General features: G+C 35.0%; 1 protein-coding gene across 1 annotated transcript in view; it reads right to left on the bottom strand.

The window, feature by feature from the left end:
• Positions 1-25,149, bottom strand: part of RSRC1 (arginine and serine rich coiled-coil 1) — a gene marked incomplete at its 5' end in the record, with an annotated part of 333,988 nt that overhangs the window by 166,762 nt on the left and 142,077 nt on the right. The window contains one exon of the mRNA XM_007454142.1: positions 15,050-15,101. Within this exon, the coding sequence (XP_007454204.1) occupies positions 15,050-15,101 (52 nt within the window). The remainder of the gene's footprint in view (positions 1-15,049; positions 15,102-25,149) is intronic.

The raw sequence follows: 25,149 nt of genomic DNA, 5'->3' as shown, positions 1-25,149 counted from the left end.
GGGAAAGCTAGTGTAGGGGTTCAGAATTAGCCTCCCCTTTTACATGAGGATTACTTTGAGCTAGAGGCAATCAAGGCCCTGGAGTTCAGGAGAAACTACTGCCCCTCCCTTAAATACCTAGAAGAATATACATTGCGGATTTTTCCCAGAAAAGAGTTGCTACAGGAGATAAATTTTATCTAAGTGGTGCCATCTATATGGCAGGGCAAACATTTCATTACCAAATATCTGCTCGTCTTCTTATTGTCCTGTGAATGACCCTCCTATGATTGGACGCTTCAGGCCCCTAACCCATTCCTTAACTCAGGACGGCACATATGCCTTTTACCTTTCTGTCTTTGAACCTCTCGTGTATGTGGGGTCTCTGACCTTCCCGAACGAATGAAATTTAAAAATCTGCCTCATGTCAATTTAATTCTTAGACCAGACAGAAGAACCTAAGAGGGTAAAGGAATGTTTTCTTTCTCCCCAACACTAGCCTGGAAGATTTTGCATGGTATAAATTTCCCATCAAAGTCTGATTAATCCTTTCTATATCAGGATTTGCTATAGAGGAAAATTTGTATATTTTACTTCGTTAAAAGCCACAGGTTCAGCTATCTGGAGATGAGTTTTCCTTTCTGATTTATGGATGAGGGATAGGGAGAAAAAACACAGCAGGATATCCCAGATTTTCTCTCCTCTCCTCCCATTTTCTTCTGTCACACTCTCTTCTTGTGTAAATCTACTTAGCTACAAATTCTAAGTTAAATGATAGCCCCATATGAAAAGTCAACCTCACTGGTTTGGGATATTTTGTGAATTACATCCCATACAAACAGGAGCAATTGAGATGAGCTGTACAGATAATATGTATCCCCACTCATTCACAACCAAAGAGTAAAAATACCCAATCCATTTGAGTACTGTGATAACCAACCTATTTCCCCTATATTCACAAGGCATGAAACAGTATTAACAATGTGCATACAATGATGTTGCTTCAGTGTTTTCGTATAGAACATGGAAATGGTAACCATAAAGTGTTAGAGATATATCCTCTATTATTGTTCCCAGAACAATGGCAAACAATGAGCAAAGAGCACTGCTTACTGGAAAATATTAGAGAAATTACTATGTAACAACATACCACTTCCTGGAAGAAAAAGAATCCAAGCTTATTTTTAACTCCCAGTTTAAGATTTAACTTCAATGGCATATAAATGCACATTTACTCATGCTACCAGTGACATCATTCATTCATCCAACCAACTATTAATAAACAAAGGCTTCTAACACCAGGGTATTGCGTTAGTTACTGGAAAATACAAAGTTGACAGCCCTTACCTAGAGGTAAGGGGCTTATCACTTAACTGAAGGAATCATGCATGTAAATAATTCTAATGAAGTATTTATAAATTGCTATGAATACAAGCTATAATATATACAAGATAAAATTTCAGAAAATCTAATGCAACAGTATGGTATATAAAAAGAAGTACATCATGTCCAAGTGGTGTTTCTCCCAGGAATCTAAATAAGATCTGTTTAACATTTGAAATCAACCAATGAAATTCAACATATCAATACTAAGAAAGGAAACACATATGATCATCTCAATAAATGCAGAAAAGGCATGTGACAAAATTAAACACTCATTCCCAATAAAAACTCAAAGCAATCTAGGAATAGAAGAAAAATTCCTCAACCTAAAAAGGGCATCTATTCTACAGTTAACATCTTGCTTAATGGTAAAAGACTCAATACTCTCTACCTCAGATCAGGAGCAAATGAAGGATAGCCACTCTCACCACTTCTATTCAAACTTGTGCTTGGAGGTTCTAGCTAAAATAATAAATCAAGAATAAGAAAGAAAAGGCACTCAGATATGAAAGGAAAAAAAAACTTGCTCTATTCACAGATGACATGATTGTCCATGTAGAAAATTTAAAGAATATTAAAAAAACCCTCTTAGTTCAACGAAATTATAGGATATAAATTTAATACTCAAAATGGAAGTGTATTTTATACACTATCAATGAACAACTAGAAATTGACACTTAAAAAATCTTATGTTCACTATGGCACCCCAAAACATAAAATGCTTTAGGAATAAATCTAACAGAACACATACAAGATCTATATGCCAAAAACTACAAAACTCTGATGAAAGAAATCAAAGAACTGGAGGTAGAGAACTATACTATTTTCATGTGTGGAAGATTCAATACTGTTAAGATGTCAGTTCTCTCCAAACTGATGTGAAGTCCACATTTCAGGACTTACCATAGAGTTACAGTAATCATGGAAATGTGGTATTGGCAAAGGATGGATAGACATATAGATCAATGGAATAGAATAGAGACTCCAAAACAGATCTAGTCATATGTGGTCAAAGGTACAAAGACAATTCAGTGGAGGGAAACTATCTTTTCAACAAATGTTACTGGGACCATTAGATATCCATATGCAAAGAAAAGAACCTCAACCCATACTTCTATTAATACAAAAATTAATTTAAAATGTATTATAGAGCTAAATGTAAAATCTAAACAATGAAAATTCTAGAAGAAAACATAAAAGCAAATCTTTGTGTTCTTTGGTTAGGCAAAAATTTCTTAGATATGACACTAAAAGCACAATACATAAAAGAAAAAACTGATAAATTGGACTTCAACACATTAAGAACTTCTACCCTTCAAAAGACTAGTAAGAGAATGTGAAAAATGCAAGTGACATATCTGATAAAGAAATTTTATCAGGAATTTATCTAATTCTCAAAACTCAGCAACTGAAAAACAAGTAACTCAATTTTTTAAAAAGGGAAAAGAGGACCTATGATGGCAAATAAGCACATGAAGAGACACTCAACAACATTCATCATGAGGGATATTCAGATTAAAACCACAAAGAGACATCTCTAAACACCAAAACTAATAATACCAAATACTGACAAGGATGTGGAACAACTGGATTTCTCACACATTGCTTCCTAAGTGCAAAATGGTCCAGCCAGGGGCTTCCCTGGTGGCGCAGTGGTTGAGAGTCCACCTGCCGATGCAGGGGATGCAGATTCGTGCCCCGGTCGGGGAGGATCCCACATGCGCACGGAGCAGCTGGGCCCGTGAGCCATGGCTGCTGAGCCTGCGCGTCCGGAGCCTGTGCTCCGCAATGGGAGAGGCCACAACAGTGAGAGGCCCGCGTATGGCAAAAAAAAAAAAAAAAAAAAAAAAAAGGCCCAGCCACTTGGAAAACAATTGTAGTCTCTCATAAAGTTAAACATAAAATTATCAAATTATCCAGCAATACCAGTCCTGAGTATTTACCGAAATGAAACAAAAACTTATGTTCACACAAAATCCTATTTGAAAATGTTGTAATGGTTTAATTCATAATTGTCCAAAACTGGAAAGAACCTAAACATCCTTCAATTAATTAACCCATACAATGGAATATTATGCAGTAATAAAAAAGAAATAAAATACTGATACATGCCACAGCATGGATAAATCTTAAAAGCATTATGCTAGGTCAAAGAAACCAAACTCAAAAAGCTACTTATTACACTATTATATTTATATGACATATTAGAAAAGTCAAGACTGTAGGGACAAAAAACAGATCAGTTTCCAGGAGCTAGCTGTGGGGAGGGGTTCACAACAAAGGGGAATGGGGATATTTTAAGAGATGATAGAATTGTTCAACATCTTGATTCTGGGTGCTGTTATACAACTGTTTGCATTTGTCAAAAATCAAAGAACTGTCCCTAAAAGGGGTATATTTTACTGTATGTAAATCTTTATTTAAAAAAAAAACAAAAATATTGTTTAGAAAATAGCCAAGGCATAGACAAGGAGAAAATATTTATAAACTATACATCTGACTTGTATTCAGAATATATAAATAACTCTACAAGTCAATAATACAAACAATTCCTTTTAAAAATGGGCAAGAGATATGAGCAGATACTTCACAAAAGTATATAGGTGACAAACGATTTTGTGAAAGATGCCCAACCTCATTAGTCATCACAGGAATGCACATTAAAGTCGAATGAAACACAACACATTTAACAGAATGGCTGAAATTAGAAAAAAACCAACAACATCAAAGCAATGTCAAGGATGGGGAACAAATGAGACTTCCATAATTTGCTGTGGAAACACAGAATGGTACAGCACTTTGGAAAACTGTTTGGGATTAAAGTTAAGCCTATACTTACTATATAACCAAGGAATCCCATTCCTAAGCATTTACTCAAGAGAAATGAAACTATGTGTTCACACAAACTTGTACTCAAATGTTCATATAAGTTTTACTCGCAAAAACCATAAACTAGAAACAACCCACCTGTCCACCAAGTGCTGAACGAATAAACAAACTGGTATAGACATACAGTGGAATACTACTCAGCAGTAAAAAGAACTGATGCTCACAACAATGTGTACAAATCTAAAAAGCATTATGTCAAGTGAAAGACTACTGACACAAAAGTCACACACCATATGATTCCATTTATATGGCATTTCGAAAACAACAAAACCATAGTGACATAAAGCAGATTAGTGGTTGCTAAGGTCCAAGAGGAAAGAATTGACTTCAAAGGAGTAAAAGGAACTTTTTGGAGAAATATAAATGTCCTTTATCAAAATTTTTGGTGGTAGTTACACAACTGTATACATTTGTCACAACTTAACAAATTTCATACTAATTGTTGGGGAATTTTATCGTGTTTAAATTTAACCTTTTCTATATCTCTTTAGGTTCTCTTCATAACTTCAAAACAACTGGAAAATGAAGACAAGCCAAAATTTTTTTTAAAAAAACCCTGAAATCTCACCACGCAGAAACAATAACTGCTATTAGCATTTTGATGTAAATCACACAGGGTATTTTTCAAGTTTGTAAACAGCGTTCGTGTGTAAACACGAACTTTTGGTCAAACTTAAAATAAGATCAGATCCTTTACACTGTTCAGGAGCCACCATTTTTTGAATTCCAAAATAGATCACAAATATATTTCTACTTCAGTAAATATACTGTTTACAATAAAAAGAAAAGCAGACTATGCTATGATTCTTCCAGTTGTAAGTGAACACCAAGAATTCCTACCATATAATGTCTTTTTGTTGTCATTAATTATTTCAATATTTGCAAAATTTATTTCTAATATATGACTGTTTAATTCACAGGTCTTGGATTCTCTAAGGAATGCATTTTTTAGTTTTGCTATATAAAATTCAAAGAAATCCTTTATAAAAATAGAACAAAATCTTAATTTTTATGGGATGATAGGACAATTTAAAATAACAGTTAACATTAAATAAAGATTATTAAAAGAATTTTTTGGAAGAGAGAGTTATTTGTTGATTTGTTACCATCAACTCTTTGTAAATTTAAGGGAATATGCTGTACTCACACACAAAAAGGACCACTCTATTTAAACAGGTTTTTTTTGTTGTTGTTGTTGTTGTTTTAATGAAAGAAAAAAGAAACCCCAGGGTCTAAAATGTAATGAGTGATCCTATTAGTTCCACCAGACTAAAATCATACAGTCTACGTATGTGGTCTTTTCAGCCACATCTGTCATGAACCATTTTTACATCACAAAATGCAAAATACTGAGCACTGATTTACGAGATGAGACCTGGGAAAGTATTCATCATTTGATTTCCCCCTAAAAGAAAAACTGGCTCACAGGAAGACAGGTGACAGTTCTTTTCAGATCACACTCAGAACTTACACATTTTAGAATCAAATCTTCACATAATCCAAGCAAACAGAAAAAAAATAAATAAATAAATAAGTAAAGTGGAAAAACAAAAGAAATCTCAATTATGACTTTCTTAAAATCCAAACATTTTGCTTGGCTAGGAAACATGGATCATACATTAAAAATATTTATAATATGTGAAAATGTATGAACATGCTTGCCACATAGTAGATGCTCAATAAATGGTACTCTTATTATTTTAAATACTTCATGAAATGCATACTTATTGAGCATTTTATATACTGATCTGATATTCCTCCTTTCAAAAGCTCTCAGTTACACATGGAACTTAAATGGAACTAAAATGGAATTTTTACTTACAATAAAATGTATAGTATAGAAGAGTTCTGAATTAATTGTTTCTTTGACTTATCTGAAATCTGTATTAATCACTTTTTGGTAAATTTCTGTACATAATGTTATTTACTCTTATCATAAAAACAGACCTATAATTTCCCTTATAGGAAAAGGGTGGCTGTTATTCCAAATTTTTTAATGGCTTAAATATTAAAGGGTACTTAATTTAAAAAAACTTCATTACATAATTCTGTGTTAGATAAATTATTTACAATGATTATAAAACCACTGAAAAAGAAACTGCATACTTGATAAACCAAACATCCAAATCTTATACATTTGTCAGTCTTTCAATAATGAATTCTGGGGAAAAATAAATTCACAGACACCCAAGTGAATTGGCAACTGTAAGTGACAGAAGCCCTTCTAAATCCTCTGTTTACACTGGGGATTAGCGGAGTAGATTTTGAGTTGCAAACTGAACAGCCCATGGTCAAGGGAACCTGCTCCCTGTCAGCCCGCAGGGCATAAGGACAAAGCATGGTCCTGGTAGGAAGTGACCCATAAACATATTCCTACCCAGGATTTATACAAAGCCAGTCTGCCTCACAGAAACTCCATATGACCATTAACTGGCCTGCAAGGCCTGCCAGGAGGCCTAATTACAGGTCTACAGAGCCCAATAACAAAAGCTGAAGGGCTTTAGCCTAGGGATGATCTGCTTTATACTGACTTGAGAGAGTCCATATAGAGGACCCAAAAGAAAGAGGTTTAGCTTTAAAATTCTCCCCAGAGAGCCAGCATTGTACTCAAGTCTAGAAAGCCCACATGCAACATACTTCAGCTAGGCTTAAACATACCACCCTCTCAAAATTAACATTCAACTACTGTCTGCTTAACATCTGCTCAAACATGGCAAGTTGCTGTGATATTGTTAGACTCTAACTGATAGCTTTCTTCTTACTAAATATTATTGGGGATAAATAATAGTCATTCAAATATAAATGTGTAACTGATGCTAAAACAAATAACTTATATTTTCTAAAAGTAATTTACTTAATAGTTCTCTTTAGGAAGCACTAGTATATCTTTTTGGATTAACACAAAGTGCAAAATCATGCTCATTATTGGAAACTGGGAGTTAAATTAACATTATCAATTTGATTTTGCATTAAAGGTATTAAATTTTATGTAGAATTTCTGAAGAAATGTGGTTTTGCAGAAACCACATTTGAGGAAAAAAAGGTTTTAACCAATGCCCAAGTCAATGAAACTATTTGATTATATACATTTGTTTCTTTTAAAAAGCACAAGAATTCTTAATTCTTGATAACTTCTTTTAACTGCATATGTATGGTGGTATGAGGACGATGTTTGGCTCAATATCTCTTCTTTAAATACCTCACAAAGCCATTCTGGTGATGCCATAAAAAAGTACTTCCACTCCTCCTGGCTAATGTTTATAGAACGCTCAGTATATGTTAGGTGCTGTTCTAAAAACTTTATTACGTTAATTTATTTAGTTTTCATTAAAACTCTAAAGGTATATATTCTCATTCCCATTTCATAAATGAAAAAACTGAGGTTGAACAAGGTTTAACAATTTTCCCATGGTTTTGTCAGTAAATAATGGATCTGGGAATAGCACCCAGGCCATCTGACTTCAGAACTTGACCACCATACTCTATTGCTTTTCATACTAATAGCAAACATTTATTGAATGCTTACTATGTACCAAGTACTATTCTAAGTGTTTTACAAATGTTAACACACTTAAAGTCCATAACAACCCCATTAGTTATGTACTATTAGTATCTCAATTTTATAGATGAGGAAACTAAAGAAGAGCAAAGGGGAAGTGATCTGCTCAAGCTCACAAAGTTAGTTAGTGAATGAAGCCAGATATGAATCTAGACTAACCAACATGCAACCAAGCAGAAGCCTACATGGGGAAAAAAGAAGTCTGAAAACTATTTATTTATATGAAATAGAAGTTAACTTTTTAATCGCTTGCTCTGTTTTTCTAGGTGTGCCCTACATGAAAGCCTCTCTCACAGTAAACCAACCTATTTCTTGGAGCCAGAGATCAGTGGTCAGAAGCCTATGGAGCAAAACCTCTGTCGACTTTAAATCAGGGCTGCAGAATGGCTTTCTATGCTCCCCAGAAACAGTACAACATTTTCATGGTAATTTCATTTGTAATTCTCAGAACTACAAATATTTAAAGCTAGACTGGACTTCAGAGAAGTACTGGGACTTACAAGATTAGATGGCTATGAAGAGAAAGGTTTAGGACTTGGCTTCCAGGTACTTAATGGGTAACTAAGAGAAGAAAATTCAAGTTTAACATGCTGCAGAATAACTGGGATGGAGTGAGGCGCTTATGGCTTATTCCCCAAAACAGCTTCTTTCCTTGATATAGTGTTCTTACGTGTGTAACTCTTCTGTGCTTTACAATACTTAATTAGCTTCTATCCTAGCAAGGGTCACTGAAATGCATGTCCATAGTCGGGGTGAAGAAGAAAACACTGGTAATCACAGAACATTAACCTAGATTTTTCAAAGTTCTCAGAAATATAGCTACTATGATCACCCTAATAGTTAAGGAAAAGAACTTGCATTCTAAATAAAACTTTAATCCTTTTGTATTATCAATTAAAAACAACTCATTTCAGAATCAAAGGCTTGCTTGAAAATAGAAATTATTTTATTATAAGGTAATTGTAGCATTATGCCTAACAAAACAAGATATGTATTTGGTAATGTTTCCTATCACCCTTCTTTCTGCTGAACGTAACTCAGGGATTTAACCTATGGATAGAAATAGCTCAGGAGTCAGAAATCACTGGATTTAAGTCCTGGTTTTCCCACTTACTAGGTATGTGATCTTTTACAAGTCATTTAAGCTTTTGGGATATTTGTAAAATGGAGTTAATTAGCTCTCCATGCAGTGATGTGAGTCAAATGATAAAAGATTTATGAAAATGCTTTGAAAACTGTAAAGCACAATAAAAAGTGCTGTAGATATTATTTAGAAAATGAAATGTTACACAGAAATTTTATGATAAAGGAGATTTACCATACATGCATTAAATAAACTTCTATTTCTCTTATAACATTAGAGATATAATTTTAAAGGTTGCAGGTGTCAATAATTCTATTAAAAGTAAAAGATTAAGGAGATAAAATATTAAGGAATATTTTTAGATTTCTCTAAAAATATTTTTAGAGAAAATTATGTCTTGAAACTATGTTCTGAGAAGTGTCATTTTTTCACGGTGATGAAAAATATGTATGTTTTGGAAAAATCTCTCCTCTAAATTCTTCTTCAGACCTATGAGCATATGGAGCATAAGATGACATTGTGTTTTTGTGGAAAATCAACTAATGTGTGGAATGATCCTAACGAGTCAAACAATGGTGACAGCAAAAATGATGGAGACGAGTCTTTAAGTAAACTCATTATCTTCCTTCTTCCCCCTATGTGATAATCACATTTCGTTATCTCTTCTGTCATGTACTACCTTCAAGTTTAAGATTAAAAAGTTAGATTATTGCCATGTATCTTCTACTTTTTTTTTTTTTTTTGCGGTATGCGGGCCTCTCACTGTTGTGGCCTCTCCCATTGCAGAGCACAGGCTCCGGACGCGCAGGCTCATCGGCCACGGCTCACGGGCCCAGCCGCTCCGCGGCATGTGGCATCTTCCCGGACCAGGGCATGAACCCGTGCCCCCTGCATCAGCAGGCGGACTCTCAACCACTGCGCCACCAGGGAAGCCCGTATCTTCTACTTTTGAAGCCAGGGAACTTTTCAATATATTTATTTAAAATCCACCAAAGAGTGGTTTAAATGAGCACACCAGCATCCAAAGGCTTAATTTTCAGTTACCCAGAACATTATTTCACAGTGACTTACTCACCAAAGATTAATAGCTAGTATTCTATTTGGCATAGTGACACTCACTACAGGCGCTATTAAAACTCCTGGGAAAGATCCAGAAGTTTTAGATATGGTTCCTGACCTTCAGACATTTATTATTTCATTGGGAAAATAGGTCCAACACTCATGAAACAAATATTAATATCAGCAGTATGTGAGTAAATACCAACATGAATGGTGTATATAGAATAAAAGAAAAAGAATTCAAAGGAGAACAGAAAGATTACATGAGGTAATGGTCAGAGAAATCACGTGGAAATGTTATCTGAGATGCATATTGAAGTGTTTAGAGAGAGAAAGAGGAAGGAGAAAGATATTTCTAGAGGAGAAAATAATCACAAGCAAAAATTCCCAGGTAGAAAAGAACATGAGTAACTCAAAGAATAATGAGAAGAAGTATAAAAATGAATTCTAAGAAAAAAAGTTAGAAACGTCTGTGAATCCACCATACAGAACCTTGGAACCTTAAGCACAGAAGTATAAAATTGATCTTGTAAGCAATCTAGAGCCAGTGAATAATTTTGAGCAAAGGAGCAGCATGACCAAGTGGTGGGTGAGAAAGAATCATCTAGCAATGGTACTCACCAGAAGCAATATGGAAATAAAAATTTTCTGGTGGCTACCATCTGCCAGACTTTGGGCTAGATACTTCACTTATAATATATATCTTCACAACAATCCTATAAGGTAATCATCATCTTTTCCCCTTACAGACTAGGAAATAATGGCGTAGGGAAATCCTTAAAACCTAAATATTGATACTGTCAAATAGGTAACTTAAATATGCAACACGGCCTAGTTGAGACAATAGGGGGCTATACTTTTATACTGCTGGTGGGAATGTAATATGGTTCAGCCGCTGTGGAAAAATCTGGTGGTTTTACAAAAAGTTAAACCAAGAATTTACCAAATGACCCCATAATTATACTCCTAGGTGTGTACCCCTCAAAATTACAAATGGTTACTCAAACAAGTACATATATATATGCATGTTCAAAGCTACACTGTTCACAACAGCCAAAAGGCGGAAAACCCCCCAAATTTCCATCAACAGATGAATGGATAAACAAATGGCGTGTGTGTAAACACACACACACACACACACATATACATTCAGCCATAAAATGTATTCTGTGGAATATTATTATATTCCACAGAATACATTTTATGGCTGAATGTATATATACTATATATATACATAATATATATTATCATGTATATATATTATGTATTATTATGTATATATTATGTATATATTAATATATTATATTATGTATGTATTATATACATAATACAAATGTATTATGTGGAATATTATTCAGCCATAAAAAGGAATAAAATACTGACACAGGCTACAACATGGCTATACCTCCAAAACATGCTAAATGAAAGAGGCTAGACACACAAGGTCACACACTGTATGATTCCATTTATATGAAATATGCAGAATAGATAAATCCATAGAGATAGAGGGCAGGTTGATGGTTGCGGTTGCCAGGAGCTGAGGGTAAGGTGAGGGGAGAGAAACTGCCTAATAGGTAATAGGTTTTACTTTGGAAATGTTTTTAAACTAGATAGAGGTGGTGGTTATATAGCTTTGTGGATGTATTTAATGCCACTGAATTGTCACTTTAAACAGTTATGTTTTATTTTGTCTTATGTGAATTTCACCTCAATAAATTACTTCTAAAAAGTAAAGAACTACAGTAAACTAGAAAATACACACATCTGCCATATTCCATTTAAAAAAAAAACGTTTTGGCTAAACAATAAACATCAAACTACTGAAGGTCACAGAATGAGTGAGCAGTGGAAGCAGGCTTAGAACCCTTCCACTATTCACCACCCTCTCTCTGGAGAAGAGACAGAATTGAAGCAAAAGACCAACTAGGAGGTAATGGATTAACCTTTGGGTGGATTGTTTGGTGTCCAGACCAAGGAGTTGGCAGTGGGAAAGATAATAGAGGGCTAGCTATAAAAAATATTTCAAAATAAGTCATTAATTCTAGGTGAATGACTGCCTATAAAGAAGTCAAAGATAAACATTTCAAGGTTTTGAATCTTAATGAATGTGAGAATGGTAAAAGTATTTTTTAAATGAAAAGAAAGAAGTCATGGCCAAGAGGATTTTTAATTGGATTTACTCAATAGCATAAAGTAAATCATTACCTGAAGTTATACTGATAACTTAAAGATTCAATCTTACAAATTTATATAGTTTTACAAGCTTGATTCCTCCAGCATTTGGAAAAAACAAAACATCTTAGACATAACCTTAACTTCACATCACCTTCAAATTAAAAGTTAAACAAGAGACATGAAACTTCATTTCAATTGCATTTTGACAATGAACATGAAAAAAGATTCTATCTAAATCTGAAGATTTAGCATAGCAAAATATAAAAATGTTAACAGTTTAGTATATACAAAATATGATCATAACAAATACAATAAAATCTCTGACTTCAAATTCAAGGTACATGGTTACATTTTGCTTAATGTATTTTACTCATACCGCTAGTAATTATTGCCAAATGTTATTAAATATATTTTAATTCCAAACCAAGGCCATGATTTACATTCACTAATAAATCAATAACAATGCAATGGTAATGTATAAAACTTTCTTCTGGGACCCACAATTAGAGTAAAAGACTAAGTCTAGTCAGCAAGATTTCTACATATGAACCCTATCTACCAGATTATGATAACTATAAGGCTGAAAAAAATCCTGGCTCAAGAATCTAGCATACAGCCTTAAGTTCTTCCCTATACCCAATTTTAAGGCCCCAAAGTTGAGGGTGTTTTCCCTTGGAACTCAAGTAAACTCCAATGAGACAGAATGGGAACTACCAGGCCTTCCTATCCAGCCACCTCAATCTTAGGCCCAGGCTAGACTTTATCCATGAGCCTTACCAGACTGAGCTCAAGTTCTTATTCCCCCCTACTTTATTTTGCTTGTTTGTTTATTTTTAATAATACAATGAATACCTTGATTCATCACTGAAACAGAGATCCAGAACCTTGACAGTAAGTTCTATATTTGCTTAGCGTTCCCCTATATCCATCTATCTGCTTCTCCTCTCCAAGGCCACAGGTTCTCATTAATAACATTAATATATGTTTTTCAAAGGGGTATAATATGTTATTTCATGTTATAAAGCAATATAGTCGCAGAAATGGCATCAAAAAGCAAAATCCGGTTAAAATGGTGTCTTAACCAGTGACAATGGTTACAACACAAACCTTTTGTAAAACAATTTAGCAAGAATGTATAAAAAGCCACTCTACATATTAACACCCTCTAATCTCATAAACTCATTTCTATAGTAATCAATTCCAAGAAAATAAGCTAAACTATGAAAAACACTTTGTAACAGGATGTGCATAACAGTATTATGGGTAAGAGGGAAAAGCTAGAGACAATGTAAATATTCAATAAGAAGAAAACGATTAAATAAATAATCCTACATCTAGCTAAGGTCTGTCCTTTGCTTATGGGGGGCAATGTTAAGTTTTTTAATTTGAAAATTGTCATAATATTTTGAATGTTTGTCAAATTCACAGAACCTCCCTACTTACCCTTAATAGAATTTAGAATGTTAAATTAAAAAATGAGGAGTGACAGCTGGGACCAATATAAGCAAGTTATACACTGAGGTCCGCACTGTCAGATCTGTTTTATAATACGCTTTTTGTGACCACCTGGAGGGGTGGGATAGGGAGGGTGGGAGGGAGACGGCAAGAGGGAGAAGATATGGGGATATATGTATATGTATAGCTGACTCACTTTGTTATAAAGCATAAACTATCACACCATTGTAAAGCAATTATACTCCATAAAGATGTTAAAAAAATTTTTTAAACGTAAAGAAAACTGTATAAAACTATGAAATACAATTCTTTATGCTGCATTAACAGAAACAAATATTTTCTGGACTAAGCACCATAAATATTTTCCTTTAAAGCAAGAGTTTGTCAGTACTCAGGTAATGAACCTTTAAAGTAATATGAAGTGGTATAGAGATTCACAGTCAATATATTAATTTTTATACGGTTAAGTTACTTCAATTAGTGATTTATGAAGTTAGTATATCATTTATACTGGTGTTCCCAATCTTTAGACTGTAGACACATTGGGTAGGAATAAAAGGAGCTAATGTAAGAAATCCTTGAATTAATATGCATACATGTATTTTTGCAATGAATATTAAAAATATAACTACTATCATTTGGTAGCCTGAAATTACTTTTGATGTCAAAATAGAATTCTCATTTTCCAGTTGGAAATTATGAACTCTTTAAAGATCCTTAAAAAGTAAATAATTTTAAGAAACATGTACTCCTTTGGTAATATTATTCTAACCCTACCTCATGCTTGATCTTGATAACTTATTATTTGAATGTAATATATATTTTTAAAAACCACATTAAGATTTAGAGTAAAATATCAGTACTTGGAAAAGGTAACATGGATCTCTTATATTTTTTAAAAAGTAAAGTATTTAATGTGTACATGAATCTGGGTATTATAATCTAAAATCAAAGAAAGAATTATTGTACAATTGAGATATTAAAACATACAGATTTTTAAGATTAGATGGTATCCAGACGAATAGTCCAATGAGTCTAATGTAACTGGAAGAATTATTAAACATTTATCTCATTTCCTTTAGAGCAAAACCTTGATCTAAAAATCACACCTTATATAAATATTAAATCAAAATGATCACAGCCTCAAATATAAAATGTAGAAGTATAAAATTCTTCTTAAACATGCCACTAAAAGCACAGTCCGTAAAAGACAAAAATCAATAAACTGGACTTCATCAAAATTAAAACTAAAATCGAAGCCAGTTTTATAAATAAGAAGGTAAAGAATGACCTTTTAACATCATACTATAGCAATAAATATTTGAGGTAAAATATGGCCATACAAAGATCTCACAAATTTGTGAGGCTATATGAAAATAGGTGTTTTGCTCTTTGACCCATCTGTAAGCATGCTAGGATTTATTTCACATATTTTCATTTAAATAAAGTTAATTATTAACACTTACCAGCAGCTTCAAGAACCAGTTGTAGTCTTGCTTTGGCCTGTTCAGCTGGTGGCTAAAAAGCAACCATAAAAGACACTTACAAGGTAGTTTTAACAGAGCTTTAAATTAATGCATTATTATGTGAGTATCAGAAAATTTAGAGAACTTTGTCATAATCAGTATTAATATCCACCCACATCTTAACAAAATTCCATCACAGCAGCTCTACCAATCTACTCTCTCACCCTAGTAATCAAATCACACTTTTCATTATGATTCAAGAATGAAGTTCTTCCTTTTTCTTTTTTTTTTTTACTGGAATAGCTTTTATTTGTTATTCAACATGTACCAGTCAGCAACAGCCTAAATACATGTAATTTAATAAGGAGGCAAAACCCACACATTTAACAATATACTCTCAAGCTGTGTTGTTTCTTTGCATATGGAAACATGCAAAATGACCTATTAGAATTTAAATAGCAACTTAAAGTCCAATACCTCAGGCAAATTATATCCTAAAACCAAATATTTTCTACTTTCCTTACGGTATTTGAAAGGAGCAATTGTGATAAAGATAGGACACAGTGTGAGTTACTGCTTTCAATTCCTACTAACTGTCCTAAAATTATTCTCTCAATGAACTTTGATTCAATACAGTTGATAATGTTGAAACTACTTTCCTACCAGTGACCTTATTCTGAGATTTTTGGATATATGTTGATGGTATCCAAACAATAAGATGGATTGTATCAAGGTTATGATCTTTATGAAAGACTTGTTAAAAACTGTTTTTAGTACTTAAGACTTTACATTTCTTAAGATGTCAGTAAGTGACTAAATAATCTCATGTTTATATACGATACCATCATTTGAGAATTAAAAATTTACAAGATATATATGAATGTTTTGCTATTTGTGAAAAAACAGCCTGAATGAAAAGAATTACGTAATTGGATATGGGAAGAAGATGTTGTGCTCAGAAAAGTTTAAGAATTTGAACTTCTGAATAAACTGTAAGAAACAGGATAGGAGAGTGGTAGATGAGACAGGAAAGAAGACAGGGCTAGCCTTTTATATCATAGAAGAGGGATTAACAAACTATGACCTAAACCTGGTTTTGTAAATAAGTTTTATTGGAACACAGCCATGCCCATTGGTTTATATATTGTCCATGGTTGCTTTTGTGCTCAACTCAACAACAGCAGAGTCAACTATTTGCGGCAGGACTCTTATGGCCAGCAAAGTCTAAAATATTTACTATGTAGATCTTTAAGGAAAAGACTGTTGACCCCTGCCATATAAGACGGAGAGACTTGGAAGAATTTGAAACAGTGGGGTGACAAGATGAGATCTGCACTCTGACACATCATTCTAGCAATATACTTGAGGATGAACTGCAAAGAATGTGACAGAAGGCAAGGAGCTCAGTTAGGGAGCAATTAAAGAACTCCAGATGAGAGATGATGAGGGCCTGGGGAGGAGCAGTAGCAGTAAGGTTGGACAGGAAGAACTAGATTTGAGAAACATTTAATTGGTAACATGAAAGGACTGACTGGATATGAGAGAAGGAGGAGTTGACAAACAAAAAGAATATTTTATGTCATATGTTTGTAGAAAAAGATGTACGCAAGTGTGCTTTATAAAGTTATCAATATTAAAAATGTGACATCAAATTAAAATATCATAGCAAAATATCAATAGAAGACTGTGACATCTACTGAATATGATCTCTCTAACAGTTATAAAGGAAACTGCCAAGCAACTAACACGAACATTTATAATGATGAAAGGCAAATGACATTTGACATTAGTATCAGGGAGCATAGTGAGGGTGCAGAACTGTGGAGCACATGGCCCAGCTAAAGAAAGCAGCTGGTACTCAGCACCAACTCACTGTTGTCATGCAGAAAGGCAAATCAAGGGTTGTAAAACTTCTTGATTTTTTTCCTGAGACTTTAAGTCACCATAAAGACAAATACTGTGTGGAACAAACAGTACTTCTCAGAGCCAGATTCAATCCCAAAACAGACAGTCTGTGATCTCTGCCATCTACTTAACAAACACAGTAGAAACATGATATTGATACTTTGTGCAACATAGCATAACTAGAATGGCAAGAAGGAAATAATGTTCTGACTAGCAGATCTCAAGCAAGCACAGAATTATGAAGTATACATTTCAGAGTATCCTAGTGAGCAGTGACGTTTGATGGAAAAATGTGAGAAACTTTATTGGTTAAGATATTTCATGGGAAAGTTATAGGTATTTCATAAGAAAAGATTATTTTTACCAAATAAGAAATATTTAAAACAAATATACAAAGTGACGAGTACCCATATTCAGTAAAATATTAACAATATTGTTAAAGTCTCTTAACCCACAAAACCCCCTCCATAGCAGCTCCCTCTCTCCCCAGTTAAAATCTATGTCTTAAAAATACGGTGATTACCGGCCCTAAAGAGTCTTAATGGTTGATGATTATGATAAAAACACCTGTTAAGACATATTTATATTTAATTCCTCTAACAATCTATAATACAGGATTCATATTTCAAAGATAAAGAAAACCATGGAATAAGAGTATTTTACTAACTTGCCTTTACTAGTAAATGATAGGCTGAAATTAAGACCTTCTGGCTCCAAATCTCAGGATTCTTCTAACTACATCACTAGGATATTCATGAATTCAAAGCAATTAATTTCACAGATATAAAAGCATACGGATAGATTTTTGATTCTGTTCAAAAAAAAATCTATCCAAGATAGTACATTTGCCTATACAAATATAACTTGCTAAATTATTTGTGAAATATACGGATCAATTCCAACTATGGGGACAAACATATTGTTAGATTTGCCAGACTTTTAAAAGTAACTTGTCTTTTGTAAGTATTTTTGCTCTTAAAAATATTTTATTCATTTCACAAGCATTTTTCTTGGATAGAGTATTCAGATACACGTGTTCTCTCACTTTTTCCCCACATGCAAATATCTTTCTTTCGCCACAGCTGGTGAATAATTTGAATGGATATGGGATTCTCAGTTGCAGTCTTTTTCTCTCAGTCACTTGCCCTTCAAATTCTTTCCAAGTGCTCCTCCACAGTGTTTCAGCCTTGAGTTTGTCCCAGAGAGGGAAAGCATCACAACAGGTCACTTGGCTGAAACCCTCCAGGTCCAACCTGCCTATCTGCATCAGTAGCTGCTTGACTCAGAAAAAGTAGATAAACTGGAGCTGGAAATGGAGAGGAGGCAGCCTGATTTATGTTGCCATCATTCTGATTGCCAGTTATAGTTACTTTTTAACAAAAGATTAAGAAGAAAGAAGAAACAGAATATACAGTTAAAAGCACATTTTTCTACTAATCCATTTTTAGTTAGGTATCATCATACTAAGCTGACTTAGATTGAAAAACCTTTGGGGCTTGAGTGCCAACAAACAGAAAAAACCTTTGGGGTTTGAGTGCAAAATTTCTAATGCTCTAGCTATTTTAGAGTGCATTAGACTCCAGGGATTGGTATGAATTCCATCTAAAACTGGTAAATGGTACTAATGTTATTCAGAGCCAGAAAAAAAAAAACATTATGAAATAAATAAAAAGCTAGCATCAAATACAAATGCATGGAATACAGCAATTTCTCAAAATAAGAACTGATAAATGAGGACATATTTAAGAATACAATGTCACAATTATATTGTATGAAGCAAACTTATGGAGAAAAAATTGTATTCTATTAAAAAATAATATTCCTATGGGAAAAAAATCTGTAAAAAATACAAATACATGGAGGCTAAACAATACACTACTAAATAACCAAGAGATCACTGAAGAAAACAAAGAGGAAATCAAAAAATACCTAGGGCCTCGCTGGTGGCGCAGTGGTTGAGAGTCCGCCTGCCGATGCAGGGGATACGGGTTCGTGCCCTGGTCCGGGAGGATCCCACATGCCGCGGAGCGGCTGGGCCCGTGAGCCATGGGCGCTGAGCTTGCGCGTCCGGCAACGGGAAAGGCCACGACAGTGAGAGGCCCACATATCGCAAAAAAAAAAAAAAAAAAAAAATACCTAGAAAAAAGGGACAATGAAAACATGATGACACAAAACCTACAGGATGCAGCAAAAGCAGTTCTAAGAGGGAAGTTTATAGCAATACAATCCTACCTCAAGAAACAAAAAAAATCTCAAATAAACAACCTAACCTTACACCTAAAGAAATTAGAGAAAGAAGAACAAAATACCCCCAAAGTCAGCAGAAGAAAAGAAAACATAAAGATCAGATCAGAAATAAATGAAAAACAAATGAAGGAAACAAGAGCAAAGATCAATAAAACTAAAAGCTGGTACTTTGAGAAGATAAACAAAATTGATAAACCATTAGCCAGACTCATCAAGAAAAAAAGGGAGAAGACTCAAATCAACAGAATTAGAAATGAAAAAGGAGAAGTAACGACTGACACTGCAGAAAAGGATCATGAGAGATTACTACAAGCAATGCCAATAAAATGGACAACATGGAAGAAATGGACAAATTCTTAGAAAAGCACAACCTTCTGAGACTGAACCAAGAAGAAACAGAAAATATAAACAGACCGATCACAAGCACTGAAATTGAGACTGTGATTAAAAATCTTCCAGGACCAGATGGCTGCACAGGTGAATTCTATCAAACATTTAGAGAAGAGTTAACACCTATCCTTCTCAAAGTCTTCCAAAATATAGCAGAAGGAGGAACACTCCCAAACTCATTCTATGAGGCCACCATCACCCTGATACCAAAACCAGACAAAGATGTTACAAAAAAAGAAGACTACAGGCCAATATCACTGGTGAACATAGATGCAAAAATCGTCAACAAAATACTAGCAAACAGAATCCAACAGCACATTAAAAGAATCTACACCATGATCAAGTGGGGTTTATCCCAGGAATGCAAGGATTCTTCAATATACACAAATCAATCAATGTGATATACCATACTAACAAAGTGAAGGATAAAAACCATGTGATCATCTCAATAGATGCAGAAAAAGCTTTCAACGAAATTCAACATCCATTTATGATAAAAAATCCTCCAGAAAGTAGGCATAGAGGGAACTTACCTCAACATAATATTGGGCATATATGACAAACCCACAGCCAACACCATTCTCAATGGTGAACAACTGAAACCAATTCCATTAAGATCAGGAATAAGACAAGATTGCCCACTCTCACCACTATATTTTTTTTTTTGCGGTACGCGGGCCTCTCACTGTTGTGGCCTCTCCCGTTGCAGAGCATAGGCTCCGGACGCGCAGGCTCAGCGGCCAAGGCTCACGGGCCCAGCCACTCCCCGGCATGTGGGATCTTCCTGGACCGGGGCACGAACCCGTGTCCCCTGCATCGGCAGGCGGACTCTCAACCACTGCACCAACAGGGAAGCCCCTCACCACTATTATTCAACATAGTTTTGGAAGTTTCAGTCACAGCAATGAGACAAAAAAGAAATAAAAGGAATCCAAATCGGAAAAGAAGAAGTAAAGCTGTCACTGTTTGCAGATGACATGATACTATACATAGAAAATCCTAAAGATGCTACCAGAAAACTACCTGATCTACTCAATGAATTTGGTAAAGTAGCCAGATACAAAATTAATGCACAGAAATCTCTTGAATTCCGATACACCAATGATGAAAAATCTGAAAGAGGAATTAAGGAAACACTCCCATTTACCATTGCAACAAAAAAATAAAATACCTAGGAATAAACATACCAAAGGAGAAAAAAAAAGACCTGTATGCAGAAAACTATAAGACACTGATGACAGAAATTAAAGATGATACAAACAGATGGAGAGATATACCATGTTCTTGGATTGGAAGAAACAACATTGTGAAAATGACTCTACTACCCAAAGCAATCTATAGATTCAATGCAATACCTATCAAACTACCAATGACATATTTCACAGAACTAGAACAAAAATTTTTACAATTTGTATGGAAACAGAGAAGACCCCGAATAGCCAAAGCAATCTGGAGAAAGAAAAACGGAGCTGGAGGAATCAGGTTCCCTCATTTCAGACTATACTACAAAGCTACAGTAATCAAGACAGTATGGTATTAGCACAAAAACAGAAAGATATATCAATGGAACACGATAGAAAGCCAGAGATAAACCCACGCACATACGGTCACCTTATCTTTGATAAAGGAGGCAAGAATATACAATGGAGAAAAGACAGTCTCTTCAATAAATTGTTCTGGGAAAACTGGACAGCTACATGTAAAAGAATGAAATTAGAACACCCCCTACACCATACACAAAATAAACTCAAAATTGATTAAAGACCTAAATGTAAGGCCAGACACTATAAAACTCTTAGAAGAAAACATAAGCAGAACACTCTATGACATACATCACAGCAAGATCCTTTTTGACCCACCTCCTAGAGAAATGGAAATAAAAACAAAAATAAACAAATGGGACCTAATGAAAGTTAAAAGCTTTTGCACAGCAAAGGAAACCATAAACAAGATGAAAAGACAACCCTCAGAATGGGAGAAAATATTTGCAAATGAAGCAACTGAAAAAGGATTAATCTCCAAAGTTTACAAGGAGCTCATGCTGCTCAATAACAAAAAAACAAACAACCCAATCCAAAAATGGGCAGAAGACCTAAATAGGCACTTCTCCAAAGAAGATATGCAGATTGCCAACAAACACATGAAAGGATGCTCAACATCACTAATCATTAGACAAATGCAAATCAAAACTACAATGAGGTATCACCTCACACCAGTCAGAATGGCCATCATCAAAAAATCTAGAAACAATAAATGCTGGAGAGGGTGGGGAGAAAAGGGAACACTCTTGCACTGTTGGTGGGAATGTAAATTGATACAGCCACTATGGAGAGTAGAATTGAGGCTCCTTAAAAAACTAAAAATAGAACTACCATATGACCCAGCAATCCCACTACTGGGCATATACCCCGAGAAAACCATAATTCAAAAAGAGACATGTACCACAATATTCATTGCAGCTGCATTTACAATAGCCAGGACATGGAAACAACCTAAGTGCCCATTGTCAGATGAATGGATAAAGAAGATGTGGCACATATATACAATGGAATATTACTCAGCCATAAAAAGAAACGAAATTGAGTTTTTTGTAGTGAGGACCTAGAGTCTGTCATTACAGAGTGAAGTAAGTCAGGAAGAGAAAAACAAATACCGTATGCTAACACATATATATGGGATCTATAAAAAAAAAAGAGGTTCTGAAGAACCTAGGGGCAGGACAGGAATAAAGACGCAGATATGGAGAATGATCTTGAGGACATGGGGAGGGGGAACGGTAAGCTGGGACGAAGTGAGAGAGTGTCATGGACTAATATATACTACCAAATGTAAAATAGCTAGTGGGAAGCAGCCACATAGCACAGGGAGATCAGCTCGGTGCTTTGTGACCACCTAGGGGTAGGATAGGGAGTGTGGGAGGGAGACGCAAGAGGGAGGAGATATGGGGATATATGTATATGTATAGCTGATTCACTTTGTTATAAGGCAGAAAGTAACACACCATTGTAAAGCAATTATACTCCAATAAAGATGTTAAAAAATAATAATAATATTCCTTAAATAAAAATTAGTAATGCATAATTAGAAAAATATTACCAAAACTGAATTACACAGAATATAAATGTTGTTCCCTTAAAAAATAAATATTAGCAATGACATTAATAGAACAACAGTAAGTACAGTATGAATTTTTACTGTAAGGTTTTATATCACATAGGGCTTAAACTTTCTTAGTTAATAGGGGTCCTTTTTTGAAGAGTAGGGATTTGGTAATCTTTCTATTGCCATGGATTCTACAGAACTGCCCTGCTCCCTCCCCTCCCCTCGGTAGCCAAGTATACCTACATAACTCCATTTGTAAGCCCTAGTTTTAGAGAAGAAAGTGGTTTCTTAGGAAGAAACAAAAGCTCCTAAGATGAAACCAAAAGAAAGGTCAGTCTCTTGATGACTTGTGGAGGTGACCAACCTCAGTGTCTAGACTTTTTCCTTCAACTTTGGTTTTGCTCTTATTTAGTCCAATACCCTGAGTTCCTTACAAATAGACTGACTGCATGTCTAGATTCTCAAAATACTGCCAAAGCTAACATTCCAAACCAGCACAATCCTCTGAGCCATGACCATACAAAAAAAAAGAGATGCAAAAAGAAGCCTATCCTTAAAAAAACAGTTTACACACTGAACTATTTAAACTATTTGCTCACTCTTCTCACTTCCATTCATATTTAGCTTCCTAACCACTGGCCACCCCTATTGAAATTCTGTAAGTTGATGAAGCTACATCCATTCCAGCTGCCAACCACACTTTTGGCTTTGTTGATGACAGGGAAATATAAAGTCTGAAAGAAAGACTTGCTGAGCAAAGACAGAACTCAAGCTTAGAAACAACATTTCACAAAATAAAATTAGGACTGCATTATATGGTTTTCAGCTATTACTCTCAATTTTATATTATCATATGCTCTTTTTATACAAAAAATATATACAGAGAGGATTCTGGAACATGGCAGAGTAGTAAGCACCAGGAATCCATCTCCCCATCTAGACAATAATTACACTGGCAGAATCTGTCTGACATAACTCTTTTAGAACGCTGGATTCTTTTGAAGGCTTGCAAACTACCAGGGGAAGATGTGGAGGGTAAATTGCAGTTAATTTTGGTCAATTTCAGCTATTAGGACAGTAGCAACTACCTATCCCCCACCCCCAGCCACGTGACAAGCAACAGTGCACCTGTTCCTAGAGCAGCTTGCACACAGCTCCAGTGTTGGCAAGAATGTGGAGAAATTAGAACCATTATGTACTGTTGATGGGAATTAAAATGGTACAGGGTTGTGGAAAACAATAAGGCATTTCCTCAAAAAATTAAAAAATAGAATTACCATATGATCTAACAATTCCACATCTGGGTACATACCCCAAAGAATTGGAAGCAGGGTCTTGAAGAGATATTTGTACACCCATGTTCATAGAAGCATTATTCATAAGAGCTGAAATGGAAACACCCAAGTGTCCACTGATGAATGAATGGATAAGCAAAATGTGGTATAAACATACACTGAAATATTATTCAGCCTTACAAAGGAAGGAAATTCTATAACATGCTACAATATGGATGTGATCAGAAAAGATGTTTGATATGATTTCAGTCTTCTTAAGTTTATTGAGACTTGTTTTGTGTCCCACCATATGGTCAATCCTTGTGAAAGTTCCATGTGTACCTAAGAAGAACGTGTATTCTGCTGCTGTTGTATAAAATAAAACAATTACTCAGGATATCCTGAGTCTCAAGCTCTGCCACAGAGGGTAAGGGTGGGAGAGAAGTCAGGGTTGCAAGGGCACCTCTGCTGTGTCTGGTGTTGTCAGGTTTGCAGTTCTGGGGAGGGGGATGGTGTCCCAGGCCCTGCTGCCACTGCAGCCCAGTTACCTGTGGCCACAGCTGCCACTGTGGCCAGGAGGCCAAAGTCATGTGTGCTGCTTCCCTTGCTGCTGCTAAATGCTATGGGCCTGTGGGCACAGCTGCTGAGGCTGGAGGGCCTTAATCGCAGGCACCTCCTCTGCTCTTTCCTCAGTTCTATCTCCCCTATGTGTTCTAGACCACCCATAAGTCGATGTACAGAAATGCAGAATTCTCTGGCATTCTGGTATGTTGGGCAGAGTCAGCTTTGCTCAGTTGTGGATGTTTTACTGGTTGAATATTGAAGGGGAGAGACAAAGGTAATGTTTCACTCTATGCCATGATGCTGACATGACTCCAATACAGTCTCAAATTTCAAAGATCTTAAAGCATAATGAGGAAGATAATAAAAATAATAATTTAAAGAAACTACTATTTACTAAATGTTTACATTATGCCAATCATGTGTGTTACTTCTATATTTTCTTAAAATTTTCAGAGAGCTTATCAAGGTATAATGAAACCACAATAAATTACACCATTTAAAGTATACAGTTTTGTAGGTTTTGACATACTCATACAGCCATGAAGGCATCATTACTGTTAAGATAATGAGCATGTCCATTACTCCAAAATTTTCCACATCCTTCTTTAATTCTTCCAT

The sequence above is a fragment of the Lipotes vexillifer genome, unplaced genomic scaffold, assembly GCF_000442215.2.
Source record: "Lipotes vexillifer unplaced genomic scaffold, Lipotes_vexillifer_v1.1 scaffold641, whole genome shotgun sequence".
NCBI lineage: Eukaryota > Metazoa > Chordata > Mammalia > Artiodactyla > Lipotidae > Lipotes > Lipotes vexillifer.
This window is presented reverse-complemented; position numbering and strand designations above follow the sequence as displayed.